Below are 21000 nucleotides of genomic sequence, written 5' to 3' on the forward strand. Positions count from 1 at the left end.
CACCAAACTACTCCTAACAACATGACAACAGCAGAGGCGGCTGAGCGGGTTACCCTTCCAGGAGCTCAGCAGGGTTCGTGTGCAGGGAGAGGGTTTCTCACTTAGACTTGCAACTGGAAAACCTGCCGACATAAAAACTTGTTAGTCGGGGGTGCTGGCCTGGTGGTAGATGGAAAGTGTGTGTCAGGGGGTGTATATAGAGGAGTCTCTTATGTACACACACGGAGACTCTTATTTACAGACGAGGCATCTGTCCCTTTTCAAAGCCCAGAAATGTTAGGAGAACCTTTGACAGGGACCGGGGAGTGCGTGTGTTTAAACTCTAACATGCTCCGTCTCCTCCTGTACTGCTAGTCCCATCCCTCCCCTGTGTCTGCCCTGCTCAGGCCACTACTGCTGGGGTGTCACACAGCTGGGATCGCGGGGAATACCTGGACAGTCAAGCAGGAAGTACTCTACCTAGATGCGCTTAGCCGTCAAGCATGAATGCAGTCGCAGGCCGGTTCATTTCACCAACTTGTCTGTTCCCCTTGCTTTAGCGAAGGGGATGGGGGGGCGGGGGGCGGCGGCATTTCTAGAGCACTTGGGTGAGGGTGGGGAGATGGGGGTGAGTGTCTCAGAGCCGAGACGCTGGTGCTAATGGCGAAAACTCACTAATGTTTCTGGCTTTTCACGTCTACATCTGTCCTTCCCCCCACACCCCAGCTCCTCCTGATTGAACTGAGGCTTGTTCTAGGTCTGTGCATTGTCAAGTGCTGGATTATACATCTGAAAGCAACTTAAATAAAGGGGGGTGGAATCTGACAGGGCTGGATTTTGTTTCTAGGGGTGGGGGAGCTGTATTGGGGCGCCCTCTGTAAGCAGGTTAGTGTCAGGGGGGAGCAGTCGGGATTTCCTCTTATTCCTCTTTTTAAAGTAATCACTTGCTTTTTTTTTTTTAAAAAAAGTTTCTTCTAGCGCCCTGGCTGCGTGTGTCTCTGATCAGTCCAGGCCTCGGCCTCACCCCGGCCTGGCCCCTCATTCGGAGTTGTAGAAGTTGTGTTGGCTGTGGTTGTACTCGTCCTCGCCGACCGTAGCGTAGTTGGGCTGGAGGCAGTACTTGGGGTCGTAGACCTGGCGTGGCAGCCCGTACACAGTCATGCCCTGCTGCGAGGCGCCCTTGTTGCTGCCCATCTGCAGGGAGACGTTGAGGGTGTCGCAGTGCTCCATGCCCAGCGTGGGCTCGAAGATCTGCCGCTTGGTCCCTGGGGCCGTCATGCCCGCCTGCAGGGAGAGGAGGGGGGTTAGTTGGACAGGACGGGAGACGCTGGGCAGATGCGAAGGCTCAAGAATACCCGGAAGAGGGACCTGGAGGCTTTCCTCTCTAGACGCTAGTCCCCCCCCGCCTCCCACCGAATGGCAGCAGGCTGGGCTCGGGGTGGGCGGGGGGAGCCCCACATCCCTTTCCCGCTCCCACGCCTGCTCCTTGGCTTGCGTCTCCTACCTGGCTGGCTCCCTTGTTCGTGCCCATCTGCAGACTGATGGTGGCCTGATCCAGGGGCTGGTCTGTGCCCAGCTTGGGGTCATAGAGATGCCGGCGGGTGCCGTACGCCGTCATGCCCTGCTGGCTGGCGAACTTGTTGGTGCCCATCTGGAAGGAGAGGCGGAGTGAAATCGAGTGCGTGAATCCGCGCAGGCTGCGTGCGAGATCCGATCTCTGCCCTCAGCCGGCCTCTGCTCTTGGCACGAGGCTTTGCCACGGGTTGGCACCATGATGCCCAGAGAGCTGTCGCCCGGGCGGAGTGGGAGTCCCCAGCCACCCCTGGGAGGTGGGAGAAGGGATTGCCGGCTCCCACCCTTGGCTGAGGTTTGGGAACGGCCGTTGCCCCAGGTTTCTCCTGCCCAGCTGTAGTGGAACTCTGCCTCCAGCTCACCAGGTTCAGCTCCGCCGGTTCCCGGGGAAATCTCGGGTGTTGCACAAAACGGGGCTGTCGCACGTTAGAGAAGCCCTGGGCAAGGGGGCAGAGAAGGACCCGATGGCTTTCCCGCTCCCCTGCCTGGCTGGGCTCTGCAGCCGCTCGAGAGGGCAGAGTGACACCAGGGGCTGAGCCACAGAGCAACCTCAGCTGCATCAGCTGGGCTTTCTTGGGGCTGTTGAAAGCTCCGCGCCCTGGGGCACGTCTGTGTTTCCTCTGGGCCCTGCGGGGGATGGTGCTGGGACCTGATCTCTGGCCTCCTGTCTCTGAGCTCCTGGGGCTGCCAAGGGGCCGCGGGGCAGGGGGGTCACAGACCTGCAGCCCGATAATGTTCCGTCCTTCCTTCAGCTTCTCCGGCTGGAAGCGGCGCTGATGCTTCTCGGCGTATTTCACACCCATGTTCACTTTGTTACCTTTTGTCTTGGCCTGCGGGGGGGAGGTGGGAGCAAACAGGGCTCACATGGGGATGGCTGGAGGGGTAAATCTCCCTGCCCCCCCACATCCCCTGCTGCAGATACCCACGGCCCAGCCTGGAGTGGGGGGAACAGGCCCCGTCTCCAGCTCCCATGTTCCCAGCAAAGCCAAGGCTGGTGCTGTGAGCCATGGTGGGTGGGTAAGAGGAGGAACCCCTCCCCAGGGGGGGTGGAGGGGAGATGACTTCAAGCATGAATCTGGGCGTTCGGGGGGGTGCACGGCTGTGTCAGTCCCACCCATCGCTGCAGCCCAGCTAGTCCTGGCCGGCTCTGGCCCCTCGTGCTGAGTGCGATCAGCAAACCAGGGGTCGATTCCTGAGTGGGTCTGGCATAGAGTGGCTGAGGCTGGTTGTGATCAGCAGCCACGTCTGCCCTGCCCCCGAAGCAGGGGCTGGAAGGACGCCCGTCGCCTGCAGCGCCCGCGCCCTGCGTCTCGGCCAAGGGGCGCCACCTCCCCCCGAAGGTCTCTTCCGGTGCCTTCGCCGTGCCAGGAACCCCCTGCCAGGTGGGGCCGTGCTAGGGGCCTGGATGAGCCACCGCTGCCAGACTCACCTGGCTCGCCAGGGCGATCAGGGTGGACTGCACCTGCGTGTAGTTCGTGCTCTCAAAGAGGTCGTTGGCTTCGAAAATGTCGTGTGGCTTCACGCCGTACTTGGTGATGGCCTTGATGAAGTTACTGATGTTCTCGAGCTGCGGCGGGACGGCAGGTGGTTACAGAGCAGCCAGTGTGTCCCGGCTGCTCCACCGCACGCGAGCCCAGCACCAGACGACACCCCTCTCCCCCCCAACCGTTCTCAGGATTCCTACGGTGTCACAGCAGGACTGAAAGGCTCCAACCCAACAGAGCGTCCCAGCTGAGTCTCCACTGCCCCACGGAGATGCCCAGCTCTCCATGCAGGACCCCAAGTATTGTCTTCCCAGAGTACAGAGAGGGGCCCCTGCTCCCTTGTCGTCTGCCGTGACGCTCTGGGCTTTCTCCTCCCATCACGGGGGCTTTTGCTTAACGCCTCCCTGTGCTGGCGAGGGCTCCGTTGTGGACGGGGTGAGAGCTGGGTCTTGCCTTGCCCACCCGTTACTCCAGCTGAGGGAGGCTGCAGTGCCATTCTCTCCCCACAAAGATTTCCCTGTTGGGCAACCCCACCCTTTCCTGGGGTGTCTCCCAGCACCCTTAGGGAGCCTGGGCCCCCAGCACAGCCGGGGAAGAGTCTCCCGCCGGCTGGACTAGCTTCAAGGCTACTGTCTAGTGTGACCCTGCGGGGTCCTAAGCCAGGCCCCACGGCCAGGGCAGCGCGAGCCCAGAGGGAGCCTTCACCTGGTGCCAGTTCTGAGTGGACTCGTTCACCTTCTTCACGGAGCCCGGCTGCAGTTTGTTGATGAGTCTGCAAGGAGAAGGGGTTTTGTGTGGTGGGGCGATGGGAGGCAGCTGGCTCTGGGGTGGGACGCAGGAGCTGGTAAGCGGGGCCTGCAGGCCAATCTACGAGCAGCAGGGGGGACGCCCACATCCCGCTGAAACAAGGGGGGCCGGAGAATGGAAGGGCCCCGGGTTGAGTGTGGCCGCGGGGGTTGGACTAACGCCCCCCGTCAGGCAGGAAATACTATGGGATCTGCAGGGATCGTGCTTCAGCCCCTCCCGTAGCACAGCGCCCCCTAGTGCTGCAGCCGGCAGTGACTTCAGCGGGGGAGCCCTGCCTGCGGCAGATGGGTTCCCTGGGCCCTCTCTTGTCCGAGGCCTTGGCCAGCCTGCACTGAGGGGGACCCGGCTGGGAGGGGAGATGTTGGGGTGTGACTGGAATTGGGCCACGCTCCCACCCCAAGTCTTGCAGAACGACACCAGGGGATCCTGACCCCCCATTGCTGGGGAGCTGCCCTCCCCAGCAGGGCAGGCCCCCCCTTCTCACTTGCACAGGATGACGCCGTCCTTCAGCCCCTCCATGAAGTTGTCTCCGAGGCGCTCCCCCGTCATGTCCTCGATCCACAGCCGCAGCTCCTGCTCCCGCTGGGGGTCGTACTTCTGGGCTAGCTGTAACGGAGCCAGAGGATATTGGGCATGGCTGAGCTGCCGTGTGCCAGGCCGCTGGGTGAGGGGCAAGCGGCAGAACTGGGCAAGCAACGCCCCGGGTCACACCTTGTTTGAGGCAATGCCCTGTTGGCGTCATGCCCCGCCCTGGCATTCTGCTGGGCCCATTAGCAAGCGTCCCCCATTGCTGATCTCAGCCCTCTGCACAGCGCGGGCCAATATCCCCATCGCCTGTCCAGGGTGGAGCCCGAGAACAGCCAGAGCCTGATTTGGGTACAAATACTCCTAGATATCAGGGTAGACTTCAAGGCCAGAAGGGGCCCACTGGCCCTTCTGGGGGGTGTGGGCCAGAGAACTTCCCCTGTGATCCCTGCATCCCGTGGGGATGAGCTTGAGTTTCTCTGAGAAACACCTGGCTCCGAGTGCTGGAGTCCAGCCCTGTCCCTCCGCGTAGCTGCACTGATGGTTAATCGCCACGGTCGGGCAAAATCTGCCCCTTCAGCTTCCAGCTGTTGGATTGGGTTCTGCCCTGGTCTTCCCTGTGTGGGGACTGCTAGGGAATTCTGAACCTGCGTAGCCAGCCCCATCACCGGGGCGTCTGGGCGCCTCGCAGGCTTTAATATATGTATTCCCCCAAACCTCCCAGGAGGCAGGGCAGCGCTGTTATTCCTGTTGTGCATCTGGAGAAACTGAGGCATGGAGCAGCCTGTTGTGCATCTGGGGAAACCGAGGCACAGAGCAGCTACATGACTTGCCTATTCTTCTCACAGGGCATCTAGCAGAACTGGCTGCAGGCTAGAGCTGCAACCACTGGACTGTCCTGTCTCTGGGCCCTTGGGCTGCCACAAACCTCTTCCAATATTTCTTTAAACCCACTGTTACTGCTTGTTTGCTAGCACGGGACCATCTCAGATCTGCACACTGTGTAATCAGGATCAGTTCGTGGACCTTTCACCAGTGTGTGGTCCCCCACCTCCCATCCCAGTGGCTCGGGACTGATATCTCCATGACAACCCCAGCAACTGGTTCCCGGGAAAGAACAGCCAGCACGTTGGGGAGTTAGATGGGTGATGACAATGATCAGGGGCCTGGAGGAAAAAAAAAAATCTCCCGCTTGAAGAGAGACTGCAGAGAGTGGAGGCGAATAAGAGACGACACAATCAAAGTACACAAGATAACGCCGGGGCTAGAGCCGGGGGAGCGGGCGTTTCTAATCTCTCTGTCTCGCAGCATGAGAACAAGGGGACAGGCCCGTGAAGGAAGCCAGTTAGAAACACACGAAAATGTGTCCCACTGAACTGCGCAACTCCATGCCGCAGGAGGGAACGAACTTGGCAAGATTCAAAGAGGGGCTGGACGTTTCTGGGGATAACCAAACTCGCCACAGTTCGAATAGCGAGTAGCTTTGGATGGGATCTAAAACCTCAGGCGTCAGCCAATCCCTCGCTCTTGGGGGCAGATTACCCCATACAGGAACTCCTCACCTAGCGCTGTTGTTCTGTTCCTGAAAAATGCGACTTTAAGTGAAAGGATGTTAAGCGAATCCCATTTCCCCATAAGAATGAATGTAAAGGGGGGGGTTAGGTTCCAGGGAACTGGGTTTTTGCCATACACAGTACTATAGCTGGGCAGTGTCCCCACCTCATCCTTGCCCCCGGGCACAGCCCACTGGCCCTGCAGGTGAGGAGGCTGAAGGTGCTGTAGGCTCGGAGAAGCACGTTGCGCAGCAGCGGCAGCTTCCCCTCCTCTGCAAGCACCAGAGGTGGGGGCCCAACCCTCAGCCCACCCACTCCCCCCTTCCCCCAAGCCCCCACCCTTAACCTGCCTCTACTCCCCCCTCCTCTACTCCGCATGCCGTATCTCTTCCCCCTCCTTCCCCTGCCTCCTGAACGCCCCAAGCCAGCTGATTGCTGTGGGGGGCGGAGGGGAAAGGCGCTGATCCGTGGGGTCTGCTGGCAGACGGGAGCCACTGGGGGCGGGGGGCGTAGGGGAGCTGATAAGGGGGCTTCCAGCTGTGATGTTATAGTGGAGCATTGCACAACTTTAAATGGAGCATGTCCTGTAATTGATCAGGGACGTAAGATCGAATCAAAGTTAAGTGACGTTAAGTGAGGAGTTACTGTATCTGTCTACGTGCAAGTCTTGCATCTTCCTTGGTGCTGGCCATGGAGACAGGCTCCTAGGGCCCTGGTCCGCTCCAGTCTGGTGATCCACGTTGTTCCTGGGACAGTTCATGATTTTTAGCTGCTTTTAACAGCATCTGGAAATGAGCAGTTGGCCTCGGCTAACACCAATTTGCTGTTGAGCAGCCCCCAGTTTGGGAGCCCATCTCCTGGAATATGCACCCCCAAAAGACAGGAAGCACCAGCAGAACAAATGAATTTTCCCGTGGATGGATTTTCTCCTGCAGTGGAGCTGTACCCCCCGCCCAAACTGGGGAGGCAGGTCTGCCTCGAGGCAGGTTGGTTTTGTGGTTACTGAACTGGCCACAGCCTCCCTGTGCGACCTGGGGCAAGTCACTGCATCCCTCTGGGCTCAATTCTCCAGCTGTGAAATGCACAGGACGATCTTCAGCTCTTTGGGGCAGGGACTCTCGCTCTCTGGGTCTGTGCAGCACCTGGCGCGCAGTGCCCTGATTGCGGGGGCGACTGCCATACAAATACTAGCACCAGCTGGGCTCTGTTCTACACCCGCCTGGCGCATCGCTGCATCTAGAGGGGGCAGAAAGCGCCCCAGGCTGAGTGGCCGGGGTCTAGGTAACCCCCGTACCCTCCTCTCTGGTAAAACAGAGCCAATCTGCCGCAGCTGCTGCACTGGCCCCGGCCCTGCCAGGGGAAAAAGATCTCCAGAGTCAAACCTCTTTATCTGGAAATGTGCTTCTGCACCAGGTCCCTGTGCTCCTAAGGGCCGGCTGAACCCCCAAAGCAGCCATCAGTGCCCCATTATGGCCTCAGAAATGCTTAGCTCCTGTTCTCCTGGGAAGCCCAGGCTTGAATGACAAGAGACAGCTTTGACATGTTTATGATCCATCTCTGCCAAACTCCCTGCCCTGGGGCGAGTCCCACGCTGGCTGCCAGGAAAGGAGCTAGAGGGATTAATTCATTGGGGATGGGCTGCAGCTCGCAAAGGGAAGCAGAGTTCCCGACTAGCAAGCTGTGGCCCCCGCCTCCCCGCCGCCTCAGTATTGGCTCATAACAATGAAACTCCCCGGTGAGTTCTGGAGCACCCTGACTGCTGAAATGCGGCCACCTCTGGGGTGGAAAGCGCAGCTGTTCCGCCGCCGATGGAAAGAACTCCTCCTTCCTCGTGTTAGTCCATTGACTCTGGAGTGCCACCAGGAATCGGTTTGGCCCCATAGCCGGAAAATAACAAGAGGCAGACAGTGCTGCTCACTGCTGGCATTTTGTGCAGGGCACCGGAGTTCAAGGCGGCAGGTCTGGCACTTCTGGCAGCCTGAGGAAAGGAGGTCAGGCTGCTGGTTTCATGGCTTTCGGGTGCTGCCGGCTTTGTGGTCACTACGCTCCCCTGGCTGGGGTCTACAGGGGCCGCTCAGAGGGTGCGCAGAACTCCTGCCCTGCCCTCCCGCCGTTAGGAAGCTTTCATGAGGGCTCCCCAGTCCCTGGCTGAGGCCGGTCCAGAGCCAGTGCCCACCTCGTGTGTGGTGAAACTAACATACTGGAACCAAATTAGTGCCGGTGGTAACAGTGTCTCTTTGGGGGGTTGCTGAGACCTGGGCAACTCATGTCACCAAATGGCAATCAGGCCCGGTGCACCAGGCTGGGATCGGAACCAGAGCCCTAGAGCTGATTGGGAGGCCAGTGGCTGGAGGGCCTGGAGCTGCTTTTCCAGCAGCCTCTGAGAAGGGATGTTAGCAGAGGTCCAGTTGGAGGCCCCGTAAGTCAGAACCTGACCCAGTCAGGACTCCTGGGTTCCAACCCCAGCTCTGGGCGATGCTGGGGTCTGGTGGAGCAGGGAGTGGGCCTGGAGTCAGGAGGGGAGTGGGGTCCAGTGGTTAGAGCTAGAGGAGCTGGGAGCCAGGACTCCTGGGATCTATCCCCATCTCTAGGAGAGGAGTGGGGTCCAGTGGTTAGAGCAAGAGGAGCCGGGAGCCAGGACTCCTGGGTTCTATCCCCATCTCCGGGAGAGGAGTGAGGTCCAGTGCTTGTGTTGGCTGGGGAGGAGAGGGGATTAGGAGTCATGACACCTGTTGAATCATTTCACGTCTTGTGTGTTTTGCTTCCCAGCCGTCACTCAGATTTTCTGTGCCATCCGTGGCCCATGGCTGACCAGGGTAGCTGCTGCTTCTCCATCCGCTCCCACTGCCGGCGACGCCTTGGGGGTTGGGCGCAAACCTCAGCCTGTGCCTTGCCCCTTAGGCAGCGCTGCCCACGGTGGCAGAAATCCCCTCCTGACCCCTGCACCTTAGCTCTGAAGACCGGGATGTGATTTCCCCCATCTCCTGCCTGCACAGCGGATTGGGCGCAGCCTCGTCTGGCCCCTTGGCTGGAGTCCACCTGCGGGAGCTGACAGGGCAGGGACGCGCCCAAGAAGTTGTTCCTTGTCTTCGGTTGAAATATACCTGCTCTGCTCTAGTTAAAAAGCCCGATCCCTCCACCCACCTTTAGCCCCTCCTCCAGGGACCCCCTTTTCTGGGTTGGATCCTCCCTGTTTAAAGTCGGCCCAGTGGAGCATCTCCTGTCCCGGAGGCAGGAGGGGGCATGTGTCTCTAATGTGCTCTGAGAGGCGAAGATGCCCTGGCAGTTCCATGTGTTACGGTAGGACCGCCCTTATTCTGCTGAGGTATGGGAGCCATAAGGTGGGGCACTGGCCCCAAAGGTCCCAGCCACGCAGCATGTCCGTTTTGATTTCCTGGGTCCTTCTGTGTCCCGCAAGCTCCCTCCAACAGACAGCTTCCAACCTCCCCGCCGTTCCCTGCATGGGACCTGGGTCCTGGTCATACCGACCTGCCCCTGGCCAGCAGAGAAGCACACTGCCCATTGCATGAATGGGGAAACTGAGGCACAAAGGGAGGCAGGAATGCTGGGATAACCCTACTCTGTATGGTGTGGAGCCAGTGGGTGTCCAGCTGGGGCACTGGCAGCTCCCAGGCCCTGCCCACCGCGGTGTGAGCCCAGCAGAAGAAGGTTCCAGCCCTGAGGTCGATCAGTCCCTTGCATCTAACAGACGAGCCAGCCTGTGCAGGGGCAGCTGGGAAAGACCACGGCCCAGGAGTCGGCACCTGCCAGAGCCCAGGCTGGCCCATCCAGGGTGCTGGGTTGTATCCCAGAGGTGCTGTGACCGTATTCCTCCCCCCTACCCCATTGGCCGCGTGCTGCTGCAGCCGGGGAGGCGAGTGAGCGCTCACATTCCTGGGGCCCGGCCTATCTCCTCGCTCCAGCCTGCCTGTGCCAGGGCTGTCTGCCAACCCAAACAGACAACAGCCCCTGCAGGAAGAATTCACCAAACTTGGGAGAAAAATGGGGCCAAGCCTGGCTCAGATCCTCATGGATTTATCCCTGGCCGAGGTGGGGATATTTCAGTGGGAGAGAAGGCAGAACCCTGGCGACAGCCCATGGCGCTAGCTGGGAAGCTGGGGCAGCGCCGAGGTGATCCTGAGCTCCATTAACGAGGAATTTGCTCGTTTCATCTCTCTGGGTGTGTGAAGCGCAAGATCAGATGGGACTCAGGCTGCCACTAAGCACATGGTTATTATCAGAAGGCCGATTCCAGGGGCGTGGCTGGCTCAGGAATGGAGCACGGGGCCTTTGAGCTCTAGGGGGTGCCAGCTCCCATCCGGCCCCCGGGCAGGCCATTGGCTGGCTCAGGGAGGCAGGGACTGGACCGTGCAGCTTTGTTACTGAGCTGGTTCTGATCCAGCAGGGGGGCGGGCGAGTGACCGCATCGTTTGCAGTCAGGAGCTGATCAGGGGACCCTGTGACATGAGTTTGGTGGGTCTCAGCCTGGTTCCTAGGGACAGTGGGTGTTAAATTTTGCCTCCGTTGGGCTCTGAGGTCAGACTCTGAAAGGGCCTTGAGGCTAAAACTGCCCTCTTCCCCTCTGCAGGCTGGGGTGCCCCTGTGCTGGCCCTAAGCACTGCAGCCCCAGAGCGTGGAGCCCACACCAGCACCGCTGGATTGATCCCACCGCACCCACCATGCTGCCCCCATGCCTTCCACACAATGTCCTGCAACCTCACCCTAGCAAACTTCCTTGAAATCCTCTGTCCAAGCTGGCCAGTAACCCTACCAAAGCAAACCATCCAGCAACCCTACCATAACAAACCGACCTGCCCCCCCGACCTGCCCAGCAACTCTACCATAACAAACCAACCTGCACCCCCTGACCTGGCTGGCAACCCTAACATAAACCAACCTGCACCTCCCGACCTGGCGAGCAACGCTACCATAACAAACCGACCTGCAACCCCCTACCTGGCTGGCAACCCTACCATAACAAACCATCCAGCAACCCTACCATAACAAACCGACCTGCACCCCCCAACCTGGCCGGCAACCCTAACATTACAAACCGACCTGCACCCCGCACCTGGCCAGCAACCCTACCATAACAAACCATCCAGCAACCCTACCATTACAAATGGACCTGTACCCCCCGACCTGGCCAGCAATCCTAACATAACAAACTGACCTTCACCCCCTGACCTGGCCAGCAACCCTACCATAACAAACCAATCTGCACCTCCCGACCTTGCCGGCAACCCTACCATAACAAACCGACCTGCACCCCCAACCTGGCCAGCAACCCTAACATAAATCAACCTGCACCCCCCAACCTGGCCAGCAACCCTACCATAACAAATGATCCAGCAACCCTAAGATAACAAACCGACCTGCACCCCCTGACCTGGCCAGCAACCCTAACATAACAAACTGACCTTCACCCCCTGACCTGGCCAGCAACCCTACCATAACAAACCAACCTGCACCCCCCCGACCTGGCCTGCAACCCTACCATAACAAACCAATCTGCACCTCCCAACCTGGCCGGCAACCCTACCATAACAAACCGACCTGCACCCCCTGACCTGGCCGGCCAAACCGACCTGCACCCCCTGACCTGGCCGGCAACCCTAACATAAACCAACCTGCACCCCCCAACCTGGCCAGCAACCCTATTATAACGAACCATCCAGCGATCCTACCATAACAAAATGACCTGCACCCCCCAACTTGGCCAGCAACCCTACCATAACAAATCATCCAGCAACCCTACCATAACAAATCGACCTGCACCCCCCGACTTGGCCAGCAACCCTACTATAACAAACCATCCTGCGTCCGCCAACCTGGCCAGCAACCCTAACATAAACCAACTTGCACCCTCCGACCTGACTGGCAACCCTACCGTAATGAACCATCCAGCAACCCTACCATAACAAACCCACCTGCACCCACCCACCCCCTGACCTGACTGGCAACCCTACCATAACAGACCGACCTGCACCCGCCAACCTGACCAGCAACCCTACCATAAACCGACCTGCAGCCCCCAACCTGGCCAGCAGCCCTACCATAACAAACCAACCTGCACCCACCGACCTGGCCAGCAACCCTATCATAATGAACCGTCCAACAACTCTACCATAACAAACCGACCTGCACCCCCCGACCTGGCCGGCAACCCTACCATCACAAACCAACCTGCACCCCCCGACCTGGCCAGCAACCCTACCATAACAAACCGACCTGCACCCCCTGACCTGGCTGGCAACCCTAACATAAACCAGCCTGCACCCCCCGACCTGGCGAGCAACGCTACCATAACAAACCAACCTGCACCCCCCGACCTGGCCAGCAACCCTACCATAACAAACCGACCTGCACCCCCTGACCTGGCCAGCAACCCTAACATAAAGCATCCTGCACCCCCGGACCTGGCCAGCAACCCCCTACCATAACAAACCATCCAGCAACCCTACCATAACAAGCCAATCAGCACAAAGCCCCTGCCCACAAGCGGGCTGGGAGCCCTGCAGTAACAAACCTCCAGGGGCACAGTTAATAAATTTGGGGGGTGGGGGGGGAGCCAGTCTTCATGCTCTCTTGCTCCCCTTGCATGTGTCCCCCATTGGTTGCTGCAGCAGTTGGGGGCTTGGGTGACACTTCAGGGAGGAGGGATTGTCACTGGGGCTAGTGTTTAGAATGGGAGGGGAGGCTGGGAGTCAGCTAGGTTCCCTCCCCAGCTGTGGGAGGGGAGCAGGCATGAGTGGGAGCCAGGACTCCTGGGTTCTTGCCCGAGCCCTGGGAGGGGAGCAGGGTCTAGTGGTTAGAGTGGAGGGGGGGAGCTAGGACTCCTGGGTTCCATTCCCAGATCCAGGGAACTAGTGAGGGGTATATGTGTTAGAATTCTGGGTTTTACATCCAGCACAGACTCTCTGTAGCTTGGGGAAGAAATTACTTTGGCGCCCCATGAGTCAGTTTCCCTCTGTATCAAATGGGGCTAATTTGGCTTTCCCAGCCCCACACCTCTGGACCCTGCCAGCTCCTAGGCGGGAGTGGGGGGGAGTTCAGGCCTCAATCTCTTCGCTGGGATGGCAGGAAGGAGCCCAGTTAGTGCCAGCTCCAGCAGTGGTTTCTGGGACGGACTCCACTCTCCCACTGGCAGCCGGGCTAAGATCCAGCAAAGCTCCTTTCCCCCAAGCAGGCGTCCCATCGCTGGGAACAGCTACTGCCCCTTGCCAGCCCGGCAGGGATGCCAGCTGCTGTAGGAAGTCCCCGCATGTCCAGCCTAGTGGATCATGCCAGGCCCCTGCTCTTCCGCCTCCTCCCTGGGGCCCCTGCAGGGCAGGTAGCTGGGACCTGGTGTAACTCGAATGATCCCAGCTGCAGCCTCCCCTCCCTGAGCTGGGGATATGGCTCCCAGCCCCCCTGCTCTAACTCCTAGACCCCGCTTCCCTCACAGAGCTGGGCATAGAACCCAGGAGTCCTGGCTCCCAGCCCCCCTGCTCTAACTCCTAGGCACTACTCCCCTCCCTGAGCTGGGGATAGAACCCAGGAGTCCTGGCTCTCAGCCCCCCCTGCTCTAACTCCTAGGCCCTGCTCCCCTCCTTGGATGGAAGGAGTAGGCCCCTTTCACCTTCCCGCGGGCGCTGATACCTGATCTGCCATTTCCTCTGGCCGCCCATGCGCAGCCTGCTTGGGAATTGGTACTGTTCCAAACCAGGGTCTCCTGTCCCCCCACACTGTGGGAGGGAAACTGAGTCCCTGCCAGAGCTCAGTTCCAGCCCTGTGGCCCCACAGTCACTCTGCTGAGCTAGCTGACACCCCCACTGCCCTCCTCCCTGGGGAGCAACAACAAGCAGGTTCCATGGTCTGCCCAGAGGGTGGGGAGAACAGAGGGAGCAGCCAGAGAAGGGCCTGGTGCATCAGCCCCGCTCCCTCCCCCTGGGTGTCCTGAGGTGCCCCCACCCAGGGGAGCCCCTGAGAGGGACAAGGGCTGGGGTCACTCTGGGTCCGCCGCTGGTGCTGGCAGGGCCTGGCCCGGAGCACCCCGCCCCCCCGCTCCGCCAGGCCAGCTGGTTGATTTTGTCTCCATTGCAGGGCAGATGCAATCTGGGGGGCGGGGGGGATAATGGGGGATCCCAGGCCAATGTCCTGGGAGGGGCCTTGGCTGTCCAGGACCGATCCCCCTCGTCCCAGCGTCTGGCTCTGACAGCTGGCACGAGCAAGCAGCTGGGGGGGAGGGGGGTGTCTCCATCTCTCCGGCCTGGGGTGGCTCCCCCACCTGGGATCTCTCAGCGCTGACAGCCGGGGGCCTGGGCCCCAGCGGCTTTATAAAGCAAACCATGCCTTATATAGAGCCGCCCGCTCCCAGGTCCGGCTCTGCAGAATCCCCAAAGCCAACCATATATGGCCAGCCCGCCGCCGGGCCGCCGGGCACCGAGCAGGCTGGCCAGAAAGGTAGCTGAAGAATTCAAAGCAGGGTGACTCCCCCCCCGGCTATGTGGGGGTCACAGATCAGCAGTAGCAGTTAGTGGTGGGACAGGAGGAGGTGTGCGTCTTTAACCCTCGCTAGGCCCCAGCCGTGAGCACCCAAAGGATCCCGGCACTGGAGCTGGTTTTCCTCCCGGGGGATGCGTCTGGGGGCACGAGGGATGCAGAGCGCTGGGGCTGGGGTGCGGGGAGCCCTGCTTCGTCTCGCCGGTGGAGGCGCCAAGTGGCAGGAAAGCAGGAGGTGACCCCCGAAACCCTGAACGCCGGGTCCAGGGAGCCCCTCGGGAGTAGGGCCAGGCCTGAGAGCAGGGAGCCCGGGCCCCCCAGCATTGGTACAGAATCTTGCCCCCTTCTCAGGGGAGGCCCCCCCGGTGTGATCAGTGTTAATTTCGGGGGTGCCGAGGCCGACCTCCCCTGCCATTCAGAGATGCCGGGGGGGAGATCCTTTCACTCAGTGGCTGTGCCGAATGGAAGGGTCCCCCGGTGTTACCTCTGCTGGGGTTTGCCACGGGGATCTGGGGCCTGACTTCCCTCCCCATGGTTCTTGGCTGCTCCCCACCCCAGAGGTGGCTGCAGTTTAGCGGGGCTGTGCGTGTGGGAGGACCCCAAAGTGCACTGGGCTCCTTTGGGGTGAAGAGCTCTCTGGAAGTATATAATACTGGGGAGCAGTGACAGTGTGGGGGTCACATCCCAGGTCCCCTCACCTGGCTCTCCAGGGACATCGAAGCAGAGAGAGGCGCCCCCACCACTTCCTCTTGGCTCCAGTAGGAAGCAACACATGATCTAAGCTAGTTAGGCCTTGTGTACTGCGCCCCTCATCTTGGTATCTGGCCAGCCCTCTGCACTCCCCCCCACCCCCGGTGCTTTCATGCCCTGATCTGGGGATTAGGATCACGCCCAGCACTTCAGCATCAAAGCCATTACCCACATTTTACAGATAGGGAAACTGAGGCACGGAGCGGCAAAGGCCATAGAGGGGAGTCAGTATGAGATCTGGGACTAGAACCCAGGAGTCCTGACTGCCAGCCCTCAGCTCTAACCGCTAGACCCCACTCCCTGAGCCATAGCAGCACTTTGCTGTATCAAAAGTGTCGTGTCTCATACCAGCTACGTCCTGGCTGAGTCCTGATTGGGGCGGTGGGGGTGTGGTGGGGGTACATGTTCCTGAGCGAGGGGCCGGGGGGGACATATTCCCAGCTGAGACCTGAAAAGCGCTGGGGAGCCAGCGAGGGGCCCAGGGAGATTTGTTTCCTGCCAGCTGGAGCTGCAAAGGAGAAGGCTCCCATGCCAGCAGCAGGGAGAGCACAGGGAGGAGGCCGTGAGGTCAGAGAGCAAACCACGGTGAGCTTTATAACTGGGGAGGGCAGGTGGGGCCACATCTTGAGGGGGAGGAGGGGAGATGCGGTCACACTTTCTTGGGCATGTGGGGAGGAAGGTAGCAACGTCCAGCACGTGCTGGGGCCGGAGGAGGAAGTGGGTAGGAGAGTGGAGGGTGGGATCTAGGGAGCTGGGGGCTGCCATTCCTTGGCCAGGGGGGATGGGGCTCTTGGGGGGGCTGGAGGAGGGGTGGCCATAGCTCAAGCCGGAGGGGCCGTGGGGCTGGAGGGATTTAGATACCATCTGTATCCCAAGGGATGGGGGCAGAGATGGCTCTCCTCTCTAGATGTCATAGGCCGGGGTGCGGGGGGAGGATGCTTTAATCACCTTCCCTGGCTCTCACCTAGCACTTTCCACTGTGTTTGCCAAGGAACTCAAGAGCATTGTCCCCATTGTATAGGTGGGGAAACTGAGGCACAGGAGGGCAAAATGACTTGCTCAAGGTCACCCAGCAGGCCAGTGGCAGAGGCAAGAATAGGACCCAGGCCACTGCTGTGTGCTGGCCAGCAGGGGCCTGTCTGGTCAGTGGGGGTGGGGGGTCTCAGATCTCAGACCTGTGCCAATGCCCCCACACCCCACAGGGAAAGTTGGAGGGAAAGGGCTGGTCTGCACCCTGGGTGGGCGCTGAGCCTGGGGATGGATAGTTGGGGGTTGGGAGAATCCCTGGCTGTCCCCTCCCCCATGGTAAATGCCCAGTGCTTTGGCAGGGGCATGTTGGGAGCACATGGGGCTCTGGTGCCCCCCACCGCCCCCCGGACATCAGTCTCCAAAGGGGGTGTGGAAGCCTGAGCAGCTTCACGGAGGTGGGGGGAAATCCAGCTTGGAATGAGGCAGGTTCCCCCCAAGTCTGCTTTGGGCGCCTGTCAGAGGGGGGAGCGGGGGCGAGGGGGGTGGATCATCTCCAGGCAGTGGCACTGGAGCCCTGATCTCTGCCAGACACACACCCCTCTCCAGTTTAGTCCTTTGCTGGGCTTCCGCACCTGTCCTGCTACCCTGTCATCGTTCATGTTTATTAGGTGTATTACGGTAGCACCCAGGAGCCCACTGTGCAAGGGGCTGTACAAACACACCCTCCTGGCTCCTTCTGGGCCATTTCCCTGCCTCCCCTCTGCCCTGCTGTTTTAGAGACTCTTTTACGATAGGACGTCCTCTCCCAGCCCATGGGGGGCACACCCAACACCTCCCCCCTTCCCTGCCCATCTGCAACCCTTCAGGCCCCGGTCCCTGGGCTAAGCCCCTGTTTTGCCCAGCTGAGGAGGGGGGGCTTGGTGAGGGGTGCTCCTTCAATCCTGTTCCCCCAGCAGCCCACTGGGTCTTGGTTCCTTTGCTCCCTGCTCTAAGTTACAGGGGCAGAGAGAAGCTGGCTGGGGTTCTACGAGTCATGAGGTCAGACCCATGGGCCAGTCCAGCACAGTGCCTCCCCATCCCTGCCACTCTGGGTCATACTAACGGACCCACCCACCACCAGTCCTTCCCAAGGTGTTCCACCATCCCCAACCCCCTTGCTGTGCGACCCTCTCCCACGGAGACCCAGCTCCTTCCTGACCCCCAGCCGGTGGCCAGCATTTGCCCTGAAGCCTGAAGATGGCTCGTCTTTGGGAGCCGCCGGGCCCATCCTCCAAGGCAGTATGGACCCACAAAGCGTGGTCCCACATCCCGAGCTGCCACTGGCCCCGATCCTGCGCCACCCTGGCGTTCTGGGGGGCGATCCCCCCCTTACCTTGTTCTTGACCTCCGCCGACAGCCCGTAGGCCGGTCCCCGGTTGAAGTGTGCGGTGGACATCCTGCCTGCCTCGCCTCCGGCCTCGCTGGAGCTGGGAGCCCTGCTCGGTGCCCTCTGCGCCTCTGCCTCTTTCCCTGCAACTTTTTAAAAGTCTTTGCTCTCCGACTCTTCCCCCTCCGCATGTCCGAGGGGGAGCCCTTCCCATTGGCCGGCCAGCCGGGCCAATGGCTGCCCGCTGGGGACCCTGATGTCAGCCTCTTGGTATTAAGAAGGGATGGAGTCATTTTTTCCACCTTGGGGGCAACTGGGGCGGACGCGGCAAATATTCAGAGAACGCTGCGCTGTATCACAGACGGCCGGATTGCCAGGGCGCTGCAGCGTCTGCTGCTCTCCCCACCCGTGTTACGCTCGCTCCATCTCTCCGCTTCCACACGCTTCCCTCCTCGGCCTTCCTTGCCTCCTTGGGTGGTATCGATCTCTGGCGCGGCATTTTCTCAGGCCCAACACCTCGGCCCTCCTATTTCACTGCACTCTGCGCCCCCTCCTTTCCCCAGTTTGCAACCCAAAAGGAAAGCGTAGGGGGAAAGCTTTCCCGGACCCCCACATTTTCAAAATGGAGCCTGTGGGGGTATGGTCCTTCCCTGCCAGTTGCAGAGCCACTCAGAGGTTTCAGGGGCCCTGGGGCAAAGCAATTTCGGGGGCCCCTTCCATAAAAAAAAGTTGCAATACTATAGAATACTATATTCTCGTAGGGGCCCCTGCTGGGGCCAGGGCCTGGGGCAAATTGCCCCACTTGCCCCCCCCCCCCGGCGGCCCTGGCCAGTTCCTCTGGCCTTCTCGTTGGCTTTTGGTTTTGGATTCACACTTCGCCTTGGCAGACGTTCCTCTGGATTTAAGATTTTTTCCCCTATCAGGAATTTTTATAAACGATCAGAGTACAATTGAAAACCCCCCATCCGCTCCTTTGAAACAGCTGTGGAGTAGATCAAACTCCAGATCCTCCCAGAGGCCACATGTGCAGATACCTCTCTGAGCAGAGACGGGCATTGAAAATCCAGGCAGCCCCCGGTGGGATGAAGTTGGTTGCTAATTGTTAGTATTTATTAGCTATTAATGCCTGCCTGGCACCTCAGCGGCTGTAGTTAGCAGATGAACAGGTAGATGGGCATGAAGGACGAATGGATTCAATTTCCTGCTCAGACACAGACTTCCTGTAGGATCTTGGGCAAGTCATGCAGCCGCTCTGTGCCTCAGTTTCCCCATCCGTGCTGGGAATAATTGTCCTGCCTCACAGGAGCACTGTGAGAAGAAATACGTTAAGGATTGTGAGGTGCCCAGATACTACATAAGATTCTTTGGAAATGCCAGCCTAACGTAGAGCTCTGGCCTTTGATAAAATCAGATAGCATTACTCCTGATTTATGCCAGCATCGCTGAGATCAGAATCAATCCCTCTCAGTCCCAGCTCCATCAGGGTTACCAGCCCAAACACGCCCTCAGAAATATCAGGTGGTGTCTCAAAAAACAACCTGACAGCTGCTGACAGCTACGTCTGGCTGGGGCCAAGTTCAAATTTGCTGATAAGATGGTGGGGGATGACCACACACACACACACACACACACACACACACACACACACACACACACACACACACACACACACACACACACACACACGTATTGTCTGTACAGATCCGTGTGCACACACTTGCTGTCTATATAGATTCGTGGACACACACACACTCACATGTATTGTCTGTACAGATTTATGCATGCTCTCTCTCTCTCTCACACACACACACACACACAGCCACGTGCTGTCAGTACAGAGCCGTGTGGACACATACACTCACATGTATTGTCTGTACAGACCTATGCATGCTTACACGCACGCACACACACATGTGCTGTCAGTACAGATCCGTGCGCACACACACACACTCACATGTATTGTCTGTACAGATTTATGCATGCTCTCTCTCTCTCTCACACACACACACACAGCCATGTGCTGTCAGTATAGAGCCGTGCACACACACACACTCATATGTATTGTCTGTACAGACCTATGCATGCTCTCTCTCACACACACACTCACATGTGTTGTCTGTACAGATCTATGCATGTTCTCTCTCTCTCTCTCTCTCTCACACACACACACACACACACACAGCCATGTGCTGTCAGTACAGAGCCGTGCACACACACACACTCACATGTATTGTCTGTACAGACCTATGCATGCTCTCTCACACACACACACTCACATGTGTTGTCTGTACAGATCTATGCATGTTCTCTCTCTCTCTCTCTCTCACACACACACACACAGCCATGTGCTGTCAGTACAGAGCCGTGCGCGCACACACACTCACATGTATTGTCTGTACAGACCTATGCATGCTCTCTCTCTCACACACACACAGACACTCACATGTGTTGTCTGTACAGATCTATGCATGTTCTCTCTCTCTCTCTCTCTCTCTCTCACACACACACACACAGCCATGTGCTGTCAGTACAGAGCCGTGTGGACACACACACTCACATGTATTGTCTGTACAGACCTATGCATGCTCTCTCTCTCACACACACACAGACACTCACATGTATTATCTGTATAGATCTATGCATGCTCTCTCTCTCTCTCTCACACGCACACACACACACAGCCACGTGCTGTCAGTACAGAGCCGTGTGGACACACACACTCATGTATTGTCTGTACAGACCTATGCATACTCTCTCTCTCTCTCTCTCACACACACACACACACACAGCCACGTGCTGTCAGTACAGAGCCGTGTGGACACACACACTCATGTATTGTCTGTACAGACCTATGCATGCTCTCTCTCTCTAACACGCACACACACACAGCCACGTGCTGTCAGTACAGAGCCGTGCTCGCACACACACTCACATGTATTATCTGTACAGACCTATGCATGCTCACACACACGCACACACACACATGTATTGTCTGTACAGACCTATGCATGCTCTCTCACACACACACACACACATATGCTGTCCATACGGAGCCATGTGCATGCGTGCACCCCCCCCCACCCCGTTAATAGAGGTATACATAAATACACTGGGAATAGAAGACCCGAACATTTCAGCCCCACAGTTTTGGTCTGGGGCTATAGGCCCCTTTGGGACCTAAGCCAAACACTAACTGCCTGAAGTTAGGAAAAATCTCCCGTCTCTGACAGGCTAGTCTGATTTTCTCTCGTGGCTCCGGCACTGGGCACCTGGGCTCTGTCCCCGGGTCTGGGAGGGGAGCAGGGTCTAGTGGTTAAAGCAGATGAGGCGCTGACTCGCTTGCTAAGTGAACAATACGTGTTTCAATGCAGCTCAGTGTAAATGTAAACATCTAGGAAAAAAGACTGTGGGTCGTACTTACAGGCTGAGGGGCTCTGTCCTGGGGTCAGTGACTCTGAGGAAGGTTTAGGAGTCGTGGCGGAGAATCACACAAGCTCCCAGCATGACGCTG

At 58.9% G+C, this 21000-nt stretch overlaps 1 protein-coding gene and 1 long non-coding RNA gene across 4 annotated transcripts; both read right to left on the reverse strand.

Annotated features, from left to right (window-relative positions):
- Positions 1 to 507: 507 nt before the first annotated feature.
- CNN1 (calponin 1) lies at positions 508 to 17644 on the reverse strand. The gene is made up of 7 exons (XM_050924600.1): positions 17496 to 17644; positions 4327 to 4448; positions 3741 to 3807; positions 2981 to 3118; positions 2271 to 2381; positions 1484 to 1630; positions 508 to 1263 (listed from the first exon to the last, which is right to left on the reverse strand). The coding sequence occupies exons 1-7, from the start codon at positions 17556 to 17558 to the stop codon at positions 1018 to 1020; spliced, it is 894 nt and encodes a 297-aa protein (XP_050780557.1). The 5' UTR covers positions 17559 to 17644; the 3' UTR covers positions 508 to 1017.
- LOC127035124 (uncharacterized) lies at positions 10524 to 12672 on the reverse strand. Of its 3 annotated transcripts, XR_007769576.1 has the most exons (6): positions 12340 to 12672; positions 12239 to 12297; positions 12107 to 12151; positions 11310 to 11621; positions 10776 to 11062; positions 10524 to 10731 (listed from the first exon to the last, which is right to left on the reverse strand). It is a non-coding gene; the product is annotated as an uncharacterized LOC127035124 (long non-coding RNA). The 3 variants fall into 3 exon arrangements; XR_007769577.1 differs by lacking the exon at positions 12239 to 12297 and having other exon boundaries at positions 12107 to 12165; XR_007769578.1 differs by lacking the exon at positions 12107 to 12151.
- Positions 17645 to 21000: the final 3356 nt, after the last annotated feature.

This window comes from Gopherus flavomarginatus, chromosome 16, assembly GCF_025201925.1.
Source record: "Gopherus flavomarginatus isolate rGopFla2 chromosome 16, rGopFla2.mat.asm, whole genome shotgun sequence".
Classification (NCBI taxonomy): domain Eukaryota; kingdom Metazoa; phylum Chordata; order Testudines; family Testudinidae; genus Gopherus; species Gopherus flavomarginatus.

Coding starts and splice junctions, on each gene's coding strand:
- CNN1 (XM_050924600.1), bottom strand. CDS start 17,558: ATGTCCACCGCACACTTCAACCGGGGACCGGCCTACGGGCTGTCGGCG. Junction 4,449..17,495: donor CGGCGGAGGTCAAGAACAAG/GTAAGGGGGGGA, acceptor GCTCCGTTACAG/CTAGCCCAGAAGTACGACCC. Junction 1,264..1,483: donor CGAACAAGGGAGCCAGCCAG/GTAGGAGACGCA, acceptor CTCTCCCTGCAG/GCGGGCATGACGGCCCCAGG.